This window comes from Antedon mediterranea, chromosome 2 (genome assembly GCF_964355755.1).
Source record: "Antedon mediterranea chromosome 2, ecAntMedi1.1, whole genome shotgun sequence".
Taxonomy (NCBI): Eukaryota; Metazoa; Echinodermata; class Crinoidea; order Comatulida; family Antedonidae; genus Antedon; species Antedon mediterranea.
The window spans coordinates 19,950,578-19,964,787 of record NC_092671.1 but is presented as its reverse complement, the minus strand read 5'-3'; the positions used below and the strand labels follow the sequence as shown (position 1 = coordinate 19,964,787).

The window sequence follows — 14,210 nt, the reverse complement described above, 5'->3', positions numbered from 1 at the left end:
TGTGAAGCGTCGAAAAGTTGAAAAAAAAATACGATTTAAAAAAATGAAATAACACATCGGGAATGAGAATATGTAATTATCCTATCCCATAAATAGTACCACGCTGTATTATTTCAACGTGGTTGATAACCTATTTCCTTGTTGATGCTGTAACATTGTTGTATCCAACAACCAATATTGAAGTGTAAAGAATATATCGATACTATTCAACCTCATAGAAGAACATTTTGATAATTATATGAACATATTTTGTTTTGTCGATTTGTATACATAGAATAAAACCATTAGATTTTATACAAATGACTGTCTTCTGGTTTGTTATTTTAATATGTAAAAAAAAACATAAATTGTTGTTTTGTGTCGGAATTATAATACTTTTTTATTATTCAAATCATTTTTGCCACTTACAGAATACGGTACATTAATTATGTATATTGTATGGTACTAAAAATACTGATTACATTATTGCTATAATTTTTTGATAACTCAATATCGTATAAAGATCAATCATTAAGTCATGGTAAAATTTAATTTAAACATGTTTATTGTTTAAGATTATTAAAATAATGTAAATAAAAATAAAAACATGGTAATCAATGATGAAAAATTACCAAATGCTTTAGTACATTCTACTATATTTCTATGAACATTACCGTTTACTAAGGTTGAATTGCCTTTGGAAAAGATACTTTTATGTATGGATTCGTTTCACAGTGATGTCTGCCGCCACTCGGCAACAGAGACTTTTGACTAGTAGCAAATGCAGGATTGGGAAACGACGTATCACCTAAAAAGAAATAATAATATTAGAAGTTTAAGACACTGTTTTATTTGAACTAGTGACAATTGCATGGCAACTGGAAAAAGGTTTGACTCTATTTCACTTTACGTCACATTATTTGCATAGTTTATACAACCACATTTTTGTTTTAACTGAATCGCGACTATCTATTAATGCAACTAAATTTGTTGCCTACCGGGTAATTTTACGTATCTCCTCCGAATCCACTGAACGATACGTGATCACATTTGGCACACTGATGTTAATTGAGGGGTCGCACACGATATAAACATTAAAAAAGGCAAAAAATTACAATAAAGCGTGGTTCCCACTAGCGACGCAACACAAGGACGTAACGCAACGCAAGTGAATTGACCAATCACAAGCGATGGCTTATTCGCTTGTGATTGCTAACTGTCTATAACTTCGCTTGTCATTGGTTAAAACGCTTGCGTTGCGTTTACGTCCTTGCGTTACGTTCTAGTGGGAACAAAGCTTAAGTAATTTGAGGTCTCATCGACCATGTGTTACGTCACTGTATAAACTACGCAACCTCCTCTGTTCACACAGCAAAAAGTCTCATATCCAGTATTGCTTTCATTTTGTAGCTTACAAAACCATTGAAATAAAAGATAAATAAAATTTATAAAAATGAACACACACAAACAAAACGATTCCAAATGGTTTGATATAGTGTTGAACATAAAAACAACTTGTGTTTTCATTCGATTTATGTCCACTTTATTATTTTATCTATAGGTATCAAATTAGTATACGAAAAACACCCAAAATAATATAGTTTGGCATGTTATACTTTCGCTAGTGTTTGCACGCATCATCTAATTCACACAGGACAAGTTTTCTTTAGCGTCTTTCATTTTTGTAAAGTCTGAACAGTGAAAACTATAGTCTAAAGTTTCATATCCAGTATTGCTTTAATTGTTTAGCTTAAATATATTTCAAAGTGAAGGGATAGTGTATAACAATGGCCGTAAATACAGTAGTTCCAAATGTTATTCTTGATAAAATTTGTTTTTATTTTAATAATTAAAAAGTACCTTTATCAGAGTGCGCTTTTATTATTCTTGCCCATGCAAAGTATATATCCACATATTAAGGCAAAAAAAACACGTTAAGTTACTGCTAGTCAATATAATTATGATAACATTACGATATACTATGATATTTAGAGCCATTGAAGATTCAGTACCTAAACTGGAAGAATTTGACATAAATAATTTCGTCCATTTTAAATGAAAAGCACCTTCCCCATCACATTTGGACGATTTGTGTTGCTAATTACAAAATTGTTGGTTTACCAGAATGATAAAAGACTTGTATCGACCTTATCTCAAAATTACACTGTCCATTGCCGCCATCTTGATTTTTCCGATGAAGATTTTATTTAGATGACTTTCCGTCGAAAATCAGTAGCAATGTGATTGCAAAGGAACAGGAACATCGTATAATTATGATACTTTGCAAGAAATTGTATGTGAAGGATCAGGAGAGTTGGGTTGTTTCAATTTGCATAGATTGGTTGTGACGTAGATGAACTAACCCACTATATAGCTACAATATTTAATTTGTTCATAATTTGTAAAAAATTATAAACTGATAGATTGATGCAGCCTATTCATAAACACACAATAATTGCACACCACTGCTCATGGCAAATATTTAATAGCCTATGTAGATGTACCTTATAACGACGAGTTTTCAGGAGAAATATAATAAATTATATAATAATTTATTACAAATTACATATTATTCTAATACTAAATAATTAAATGGGACGATTTTAATAAAACACATTTTAAATAGTATTAATCATTTACATACATTTCAATTGAGCAATCGGAGAGTGCAAACGATTTTATACAAGGGTACGAACCAGTGTTAATATTAATAATAATGTAATTATTAAGTTGATTTGTAACCATCTATAGAGGGCCACGAAAAGGGACATGGATTTCAAAGAGATTTGTTGATACAGCAGTGCTTTAGAATAACCTGGTGGATCAGATTGTTCTTTGATTCTACCATCGTCCAAAGTCATTTTGTTTCATTTGTTCACTCTTACCGAAAAGCAAACGAGAAATGAGAAAAATATTTATTATTTTTATAATTTTGTTTTTAATTTGGTGCATAGATAGATTCTGGCGCTACCATACTGTTCCTAATTTCAGCCCAGTTTACAAGCCTGGTAGGAGGGTCTATAAAAGATACTATATTTTGAATAGTTCCTACTTTAAGGAAAAGAGCAGGATGCAATTAGTGATTATGTGTAATAAAAGTCTGCAAATTAGGCTAAAAAGGAAAGAGGCTCGCCAATAAAAAACGATACGTACCGGATGAGGCAGATGTCGGTGAACTTGCAATTGAACTAGGCGGGGTAGCCACCAATGCTTTCGGAATGTCTTTATTACTATGTAATATGAAAATGAAAACAACAATTCTGCTTTATGGTTTTGTTGTGGTCTCTAGTACAGCAATAATTTCGTTTCTGCTAGATAAGGATATCCGTGTGTGTCAACAATCACGTGTTTCACTTCTATCCTTCTTTATTTACAACATTCCCTAATAGAATTATGCATGCAAGTATTTGAAAATAATATTTCCCTACATGTTTTATGATAAGATTACGAAATAATTACATACTTACATATCTGTACGTCGTTTTGGTGTATAGCTCACACAAAGTATCATTGTAAGAGCTAGCAGTAATGTAAAACAGATACCAGCAATCAGATATACAGAAATGTTGATATTATTTACATCTAAAAAGCGAATATAAAAGCAAAAACTTACATTAATATACAAATTAAATAATTTATTAATTTATGCATTTTAAAACGAATATCATTAACGTTAACTTACCAGTTGGTTCTTTTGTTGCTGAAATCCCTGGAAGTGCTGAAAATTATAACAAATAAATATATTTCAATTAAAGGAATTTTCCACTTACGAATTATTTTACATTTTAAAATGGTATTTTCATCACAAAATCAAATATTTAAAATTGGCAGAAAATACTATTATTGTAGTAGCAATTCACAAAATGTACAGCATTTCGAATTCATTTTAAAGAAAAGAAAAGAAGCTCACCTCGAAAAGAAGCCCACCCAAGAGTACTAAAAAAGTTACTGTTGCTTCTTCGTGCATTATTAATAATTATTATTAGCATTATTAAAATATTGTTACTTACATAAGCATCCAAGTAGGTCTATGCGTAGGACAATTTGGCTCTGCCACGTCAGTGGATACACACGTAATGATCGCATATGGACCGGTGAATCAAAATAATTAATGGCCGATGAATTTCCGTCCGAGTTACCTATAAAAACCTATATATTTTTTTAAAATATACAATTATTTTGCATCAGTAAGATAATTACCAATAAAAAATAATAATATAAAAAGTTAGGCCTAACATAATCTATATCTCCATCTGAAATTGTTTTATACTGGCGTAATTTGTTTAATTTAGGTCAACTCTACACTTTATCTAATGATTATATCGTATGGGTTCAATTACCACTTGTATTTGATAATATGCACGTTATATGCTCAACCTTATTAGATAAATCTTTCTAAAAATGTAGCTAAATTATTTTGTTGAGGACAATTTGTATAAAGGACTAGTAATTTTACGAAACAGGTCGAAGAGGGCGTCGATTTAAGTGCGCTTTAGCAGTGCGTGTCATAACGCAGTCTTGCTTCGTATGATTATAATAATGACAATTATAATAAAGAAGAACGTATTAATCAATTACGTACCCCATTTTCATTATCTAAACCATCGACTGTTTCCCAATATTCATTGTCTGGGCTAACCAACACCTTGTAAGCCGATACGAAATCATCTCCAAACGCATTTCCAAATGTAACTAGCCCAGAAATATGATGTTTTTCCATTAGATCTACCTGTAACCATGGTAATGTATCATTCTCATCTGGTTGCCAACCAAAGTAAATATTTTTTTCCGAGTAGCCATTATTGGTTACCAACCTCGCTTGTTTTGCTTCCATTCCAAATATATTTGATGACGCTGAGAATGCATTACTGTTCTCCTGTGTTAAAAACTCATGGCACATTCCTATAGTATAAGTTATATTTAATAGTGATCATCATTTCTTGGGAATGTATGTATTTGGGCATATTATTTCACCAGAGAAATCGTACACGTCTGCCCTAAATTAAGGCATAATGTTGACTAAATGAATGTCAAACCGGGATCGTATCTGTGTTCGCGTTGTAAACATCTTATCTATTATGTACTTATTTCATTTGTTCAATTTTTATAATGAAACAAACACAATTTTCTTTTCTATAGGGTTTTTATTTTAAAAGCATCTTACCTGTCTGGCAAGTTCCGCAATCGCAATACACTTTTCCGAATTCACCAATTACTTCATCGCAATCACCACAGCCAGCACTGTTTGAAAATATGTAAAAACGTTATGTAAATAATTTTCCACAACAAAATAAATATAAAATGCATTTTGTTTTACAGAGAGTTTTAAAAGTAATATAAAATTAATAGATGTTCTGTTCTCTCAATTCTCTTCAATTCGTTTTAGGCAGATTTACACCACAACGGTATACGTGATCTGAAAACGATAATGTCTGTAATACCATGGTCCGCGTGGCATCACTGACGATCTATATGAAAAATAACTATTTAGAATTATTAATTTATTGAAACATCACACAACCCTGTTGCCGATTTTAAGAAATTATGAATGTGTTTTTATAAGAGAATATTGTATTTTCCACTTCCTATCGGAACTTAATGCGTTGACGTAAAGTTCCGCTGGAATTGTTAAAATAACAATATGGTTTGATTTTACAGTGACAATGGAAATATAGCTTTTAAGCTATATTTTATTAGTAAATGTAAACGTCTGCATTCTTATTAAGTGCCTCAAGGAAGTAAAAATAAACAAAAATTAAGAAAGTATCTGTCTTGCTACATGTAGTGTCTTTCAGTGCCTCTAAGTTAAACTTAACTAAAAATGTATTTTTCTAATTGCATAAAAAAAAGCTTTTATCGTCAATACATGTTCACAAGTTGAACAATGTGAAAGTAATATCAAGTTCAACTGGGAATTGTAGAAGGTAAAGAAGGTAAACCGGACACTATAATGTTTTTTGTAAAAAAGAATAGAAGGAAAGCGTCCCGGGAAAAGAAAATAATTATGTATTACATAAAGAGTGGAATAAGATGACGAGACGAAGTCGTCAGTGAAGAGTAGCAAAAGATGTCAGAAGAACTGCCTGTTAGAGGAAGATTACATTTGATAATTAAATGCTAGAGTGATTAACAACAATAATATAATTTATAAATGATAATTGTTTTTAAAAAAATACTTCAATCAGAGTTTATGGATAAATGAATTTGGCTCAACATCGGAAATAAATTTGGTTTACCACATCTTGCCGTTGCTATTTGCAACCGCTAACTTTATCTTTATTGTCATAAAGTTGTGTTAAGGCTACAACATTTGTTTACACCAACTTGTTTTTGTGAGTACTCCGTATTTGCGACCGCAAACATTACCTTTGTTTGACAAGCAACTATTCTCAATCTAATTATGGTCGGGCTACTACTACTACAACTACTCTGATAAGCGACGTACTATCTCCCGTAATCTCGTTATTAAGTACACTAATTGTGAATGATACAAATTTATGACGAATACAATTATGTCATTGTTGATTAGTTTGTGTAATAATAATGAATTTTACATTTTCCACGAGATTAGCGACTAGACAAGCCAGTCATTTTGTCTCCGCTACTTACCTTTTTTGCTCCGTGGGTGAGACAAGTTTTTACAGGGGATTATTTGGTCATTGGTCGTTTCCCGAGTGAATGGAAACACAGCTGTACTAATAGCAGGCTTTCATTTGTTACGTCCCTTTATCCTGCTGCTTCACTATTTCATAAATTACTATAGTTTATTTTATTAGACAATGATGCTTTATACATAAATAATGTGATATGAGATTCATACGTAAACAAATCTCAATAGCAATAATGAAAGCTTTATAATAATGTATTATATATCTCAATTTAGCAGTTTTTTCCCCTCTAGTACACTAGAGATTTTATTAGAATGTTTTAAACAGATGTAAACATGTAGTATCTAGCGCTCGATAGTGTTATTAAAGTGTCGAATACATCGGTCGATACACTTGTCATTATATTACCATAAATGTAAATATACTAAGTATGTGGCACGATCATGTTGAATAATATATATATAAACACATTAGGCATAGAACATTAATTCTAAACCGCCCGGTGATATACTGACATTTAATTAATTAATTTGAAACGATGATGATGAGGAAATCTGTGAGAATGAGAAAAATTCACCCCAACCGAGACTCGAATCCGGAACCTTCTGCTTGATATTCAGATGTCCTAACCATTAGACCACTTGGGGCTTTCATGGTATTGTTCAAACTCGATTGGATAGAGACTCTTTATATATAGATTTCCAAATTATGTTGGGTGTTCTCTTATGAAGGATTAGGCATACTTTTACTGGGACATTACTGCGTCAACCACCATTGCATTGGACAGGCCATAATTCACGTAACAAGTCAAGATATTACTGTATTGCCTTTAGCTGTGTCTATTATTAATATTAGCAATTATTATTATTTAATATTAGTTATTATTATTTATTATTATTCATAATTATTTATTAATATTTATTAATATTTATTATTATTTCTTATCATTATTTTTTATTATTTACTATTATTTGTACATTGTCATTATTATTATTATTATTATTATTAATAATATTATGTTAATAAAAATACAAAATTGGCTATTTAAAATACTGTAATTATAGACAAAATTGTATAAAAGAAATAAATATATAGGGCTACAATATGAGTTCAATATTCTGCACGCTAGTGGAAATTTTACTCTTAAGTTGACATTTACTTACTGTATGCTATTGTTGTAGTTTATATAATAATTGTTAATGAAGTAGTTGCCAATTTTGATTATACATTGGATATGATAATTGGTTTGCCTTGCCAAAGTGGGTTGTTAGCCCTGTCATTAATTATAAACAATTTTAGTATTAATTTTCTTAATTCATTATTTTTTTCCTTTTCGCTTAGAGTCATTTTCCATAATTATTTTAATGCACATATCTATCAACATGTTATTGTAAACATATGTTGTAGAATGTTAGCAATTTGAAGTCGTATCACAGTGCTAATGGTTCTAATTATTGTTAGACCTATTTCCGTTTTTATATGAATGCCTGTCGTAAGCTAAGATGAATATTATATGTATAGCAAAGATGAGAAAAATCGGATTAGCCGTATTTACTATATAGCTTTCCCAATGTATCACTTTCTGAATTCTTCAACCTGTAGTGCTTAATGTAAATGTGATTTTCTTTTCCGACAATACATGGGCTAGTTAGTTGTATCTCCTATCAACATAAGACAACGAATTAGAAACATTGATGTTTACTAAATAAAACATTTGAGTCAATTTAAATGATTGATTAATTTATGTTCAAACTGTTGAAACTGTATATACTATATTATACTACTATATATACAATGATGAGAGCTTGCTCTGTGTATTATAATTTGTATAATTCGTATTTTTTTAAAAGCCCGATATATAATATTCCCTAAGGGTTTAGTGAATTAGTTACTTGTTTTAAAAAACATCACGTATTGATACACGTAGCAGTTTTCACTACACGGTCAGGCACAAGTGCATCTATCTTATTTAGATCTGATTTTATTTCAATACAAGGCAAAACATTTTGATCAGAAGGTATTAATTAGAATATCTGGCTATGTTGGCTGCCTTTCATTCTACCCCCTAACTTGATTCATAGGCCTTTTTTTCAGATGTTTCCTAGACTATAGGCCTATAGCTTTAAATAGTATTCTGTTACAATTGCTAGTAACTTTACCGATTCATTGTCATCAATATATTTGCAAATATTAAATCTTTTTAAAACAAGATATAGTATAGGCCTACAGTAGTATAGCAATAACCATAATTAGGTAAGAAAATTTAAGAAAACAACAAGAAAATCTTACCCTTCCTCAGTACAGCATCCATCGTCATTACATTCGGTCCATTCTGGTTCCCCTACCACAAATGAAAAAATTAGACATGAGCAAATGAACCAGATGAAGTGCATTATGGTGCTATGAGTATTAAAGTTCGAGTTCAAATGAGCATTTAAAGGAACCACAAAGGCCACTAACTACACAGTCACTAGTTCCTTTATTATGTCGTCGTCCTATTATACGTCATCGATTCCGGAACAATGTTGTTAAAATATTCGGGAAGACACCCTTTAACTGCCACAAAAATAGACACTTTCAGACTTACACAGTCGATTCAAACTTATTCAAAGCAGTCATTTCCCCTAAAAATACCAGGCGCCATCAACGTCAACTGAACGTATTTTGAGTTCGAAATACCCATAAGACGACAACCGGAAGACGAGGTTATGTGGGATTAGATTTTGGTTACATCAGTTCTGGGGTTGTCTTTAACGTACCTTTTGAATATAATAATAATGATACATTTTGGAAATACGCCGAACGTTTTACAATTTTTTAAGTAGATTATACCAGCTGCTGCTTTTTACGGATTTAGTTGCTGATGACGATGATGTTGTTCGGCGTAACAACGAAACATGTATGCACAAATGGTTTTTTTTTCAAACTGAAGTTTATTTTAATTTTGTTATGCTGTCGGAAGTTCGGCAACATTATTCACGATACCTTAAAAACTTCGGTGTCAATCAAGGACTTACGAAAGTTGGAAAAGCTCCCGAAAAAAATCCGTATATAAAATAACACCTAAGAGAAACTATAGTCTATATTTAATTATTGTGCAAACGTACGTATGGTGGACACGATTGTTGGCATTGTACCGATTAATGAGCAAGTTGGAATGCTGATGCACCGATGCATCATACTTTTTTTTCTGAGAACTTTTTTGGAACAGTTTGAATGATATGAAAATTTAGTAGCCTTCTAAAAAAACAGTAGCCTTCTAAATGTGATTAAAGAAATAACATATGAAGATAAAAACATTACTGATTAATTTGTAATAGCCTATTGATCATGATTTTACTAATAAAAGTGGTAATTCACGACACAAAAAAGAAAAACAAGATGAGTTGGATGTTTATAAATAAATAGTTCAGCATCAAACAAGAATGTAGACGTTTGGAACGACTCAAGAAGCTTGCTCAGGCAGTAGCCGATATCGATTGTCCATAAAACACGTATTTAGGCCTATTGCATACGAACCCAAACTTGTTTGCCTATACAGACTGTATTAAGTCGTACAGTTCTTTATAGTGTTATAGTCTAACACAGTGTTATCTAATTATTTATGTGAGTGGCCGATCGTTAAGACAGTGGAACCGTAATAGTCATAGCATCGGCAAGGGTTCGAGGCTCACTTGCTCCATGGTTCTGGTGGTAGAACAAGTCTTCTCGGATAAGGACTATAAACCGTAGGTCCAGTGTATGCATATTGCTCGTGTGCACTTTAAAGAACCTAGTTCATCTTTCGAGACGAGTAGGGGCTTACCCCGGTGTACTAGTTCACACACACACACCCACCCCCACCCGCCCACACACTGTCGTGGACAGACGTAGTAGAGTCGTAGTAGTAGCCGATGACACGATGTGACTCTTAGGGGAGAAGAATGCTGTCCATGAAATAGCGCTATATAAATATCGCATTACATTACATATTTATTAATTTCTATTAAACTGAAATAATCATGCCATTGTTTTGATCAGATCAGGCCCTTATCAACTTGGTCACACCACGTCAGTCTATTGTGATTACCTAATCTTAGACTGGTTACTATATATTGGATTCATCTTTAATTGCCTTAGCATTCTTAGAAGACAGCTGTTGTCAACCTTACTTTATTGGTATTGCAAAACTAACTTGTATTTATTCGTCATGCAAACCTTTAAACAAAAAAATGTTTTTAAAAGGAAAAGAATAGTTGATTTTTTAAAATGTTAAATTATGATTGTGTTGTAAAAAGAGATTACACGTAGGTGTGTAAATAAAGTTAAATTAGACAAAAATGTGTTATTTTGTGTTAAGGGATAATGTAAACGGGATATTATGAAAGAAATTAACACAAGTGAATGTATGTAAATAAATCTAAAAACAAAGTTAATAGGAAAAATATATAATGTTAATGAAATATGTAAAGAAAATATGTATGTAAATAAATGTGTAAAATAAAACTAACATTGTGTTAAGAGATAATATTTATAAAGAAATAATACAAGTAGAAAATATATGTAAACATATATGAATGTCGAGGAATAAGTGTAAAGAGACAGATACAAGTATGTTTGTAAATGTAAAAAGATTGATGCAAGTAGGAAACTATGTATAGTGAATGTAAACGGAATGGATATGTTAGTAAAATAAAATAAAAAAACAATTTTAATAGATGTAAAAATATAAATACAAAATAATAATTTATCACAATGGACAAAAATTAAAATGTCTTTCTTACTTTTGATTTGTTGTTTGAATAAATAAACTTGAATTTAGATCATTCTGCCGATAATAAAAGCCATTATCCAGAGTTAACGGAACTAGATGGTAGGTGGGATAGTAGAATTATAACTGTAGGCGGTAGCCATTCATTGAGGCAGGGTAATAACTACCTACCATTAAACTAATTTGGGTGAAATAATAGCATAATGGAGTACAGTATTTCATGCTATTCAATTATACTTTGAGTGTTTGATATTATACAAATAATGAATGTTTATGAGTGTAATGGTGCAAATAATGACATGAGGTGAATTAATTTCAACGAGACAAAGTCGAGTTGAAAATAATATATATCTTTCACCAAGTGCCATTATTTGTACCATTTCCCGAATATTAAAAAATCATTATTTGTTTGATATAACATCTAAATAGATTCCTCTCATTTGAATCATAATAATTATAAGGTAGGCTTCCTAAAAAATAGAGTAGCATAGTGTCTACACGAACATTCTAGAATAAGAGTACGGTATGTTTAGATTTAAGAAACCATGTATAATTATTATAAGAACAATAAGGAACATTCTAGAAGTGCTATTAATAGAAACTATAATCCAATAGAATAAAAAGTATAAGGAATGATCTACAAAGTTATGAATTGTATAGTGTATATAAAAAGAAGTATGACAATTGTAAGGAGGGAGAAGGATTTTTTATTGAAGTATTTATTTTGAAGAAGGTTGGAGGTTGGATTAGAGGTTGGATATTCGATTGTAAAAGTTATTGTGAAGCTGTTGTTTAAGGTGCTTACTGGATTGTTAAAAGTTGATTGAAATTAAAGCTTTGTTTTGAGTTATTTTACAACTTTGTGGATTTTTGTTGTATACTTTTATGTCACAAGGGAGTTCATAAAGTATTTTCAACCGCTCGGAAACATACGTAAAAATACCAACAACGACGTACGCTACTTGAAACATCTCTTAATTTTTGTTATTATTTGACAATATTTTGGACTCTTATTTGGAGTTGGACTCATAGTGATAAACAAGGAACTCATAAAGGAAAGTAACACTTTTTATTATAGAAACCATTGTTAGATCCAAGTGATTTAGACCTTCAACACCTAGGCCCACGGATAGAACAAAAAGTAACCATACAGGGTTATTTTGGCCCTTTTCATTTCTGGGACCTCAAACGATCGTACCGCGTCTTTTCTGCCTTCAGCCAATCAGTGCGAGGCGTCGTTGTGCTAGGCAACAGTACTATCTATTGTCTTCTTCTGTCTATTGAAATCGTACAAATACCATTGCATAGCGAAATGGCTAATGCAACAACAGCAATGCAACACATAGCAATGGCTGACAAACCAATTAAATCCAAGAAAACTAAAAAGGTTTATGCCGTTGCTGTCGGGAAACAATCAGGCATCTATTTATCCTGGCTGGAATGCCAAGCAAACACTGATGGCTATCACGGATCTTTATTCCAATCATTTTTTAGTGTTAAAAAAGCTAAAAAATATCTCAGCGAAAATGGGGTGTGCAATGACTTAGAATGTACTGATGCAACTAAAGTCAATGATGCTGAAGTGGAACTACCTTTAGTGAATACAGCTATTGAAAGTAACAATAATAGATACTAAATGTAATGATACATTACATGACCTGGTTACCACTGATGTAAATGACCTCCATAACATCCATTCCGCTTGCACTCAATCACATGTTGATCATTCATTAGCTTCTCCAAATTTATCTGATTTGCTAAAAGAAAACTTCGAACTCAAAATTATAATGTCTGAAAATGAAAATAGAGTCCTGAAAGATAAATTACTAGCTAAAAACAATGATTGTGCTATTTTGTTTGAAGCTTTAAAAGATATTCATTGAATTTAATGAATTTTAAAAAGAGGTTAAATCCCTACAAGAAAATAGAAAATTCAGAATATGAATATTAAATTCGAAGCTCTTAAGTCCGATGTAACACATTTGCAGCATACTTTACAACTTTTGCAGCAAAAAGATAAGGAAGTGATAAAACTACATGATCTACTTATCTCAGCTCTAAAGATGCTGCTAAAGCCAAAGATGAAGCATACGATGCGAAACTAACCCAAGTTGCTATTGACACATCTGACTTTATTACTGTGAAGGGACATATTATGTTACTCAACATAATACCTGTCCCCAACTTGGTCTGCACGAGGAATGTCACTTTCCTCAAGAACAGTCTATACATCCAAATAATCAATCTGTTTCCAGTCAGAATTATCTGACCTCATTGGACCTCCCGAAACAAAATCGGTATAATGTAAAACCAAATTATGATAGTAAAGCTATTGATGATTCTCGGACTTATTCTGAGCAGCTAATTGACACTTAACTCTCTATAACGCATTGTAAATGACTAGCCCTACTAATGATGTAACGAAGAGTACTGGAAAAGTTGATTCTTATCAACTACAGCTTCATCAATACCGTAATAAACAAAAAGCACTAAGCGACAAACAAAAAATTGCTGATGAAACTGCTAGTACTCAAGATTACGCAATTCCAGCTGACGTTCTGATTATAGGCGATTCAATGATTAATGATCTTCGTCCCAAACGATTAAGTAATTCTACTAAAAAAGGTGATATGCCACACTATGCGTGGTGCAAAAATAGAAGACCTCGCGCATTGTGCCAAGCGTCTTGCAGTGAAACAATGTGTTGAAAGAGTGACTGTTCATGTGGGAACTAACAATAGAAATTACACATTGACCTCAAAAACGACATCTCTGTGTGAAACATTGAAGCCAATAAAGTGCACATTTTCCTCCATAATACACCGACGCAACCAGTCTCGAAATGCGATGATGTAGAGAGAGCAAATCACCAT

General features: G+C 31.8%; 1 protein-coding gene across 1 annotated transcript; it reads right to left on the bottom strand.

Moving 5' to 3' along the window:
* Positions 1-281: 281 nt before the first annotated feature.
* On the bottom strand, positions 282-9,230 carry LOC140040703 (lactadherin-like). Its single transcript, XM_072086831.1, has 8 exons — positions 8,877-9,230; positions 5,144-5,220; positions 4,562-4,881; positions 3,990-4,128; positions 3,662-3,697; positions 3,447-3,561; positions 3,133-3,209; positions 282-787 (listed from the first exon to the last, which is right to left on the bottom strand). Exons 1-8 carry the CDS (start codon positions 8,978-8,980, stop codon positions 660-662), a joined length of 996 nt encoding a protein of 331 aa, XP_071942932.1. The 5' UTR covers positions 8,981-9,230; the 3' UTR covers positions 282-659.
* Positions 9,231-14,210: the final 4,980 nt, after the last annotated feature.

Coding starts and splice junctions, on each gene's coding strand:
- LOC140040703 (XM_072086831.1), bottom strand. CDS start 8,980: ATGCACTTCATCTGGTTCATTTGCTCATGTCTAATTTTTTCATTTGTG. Junction 3,698..3,989: donor AGACCTACTTGGATGCTTAT/GTAAGTAACAAT, acceptor TATAATTTTCAG/CACTTCCAGGGATTTCAGCA. Junction 3,210..3,446: donor CCAAAACGACGTACAGATAT/GTAAGTATGTAA, acceptor CATATTACATAG/TAATAAAGACATTCCGAAAG.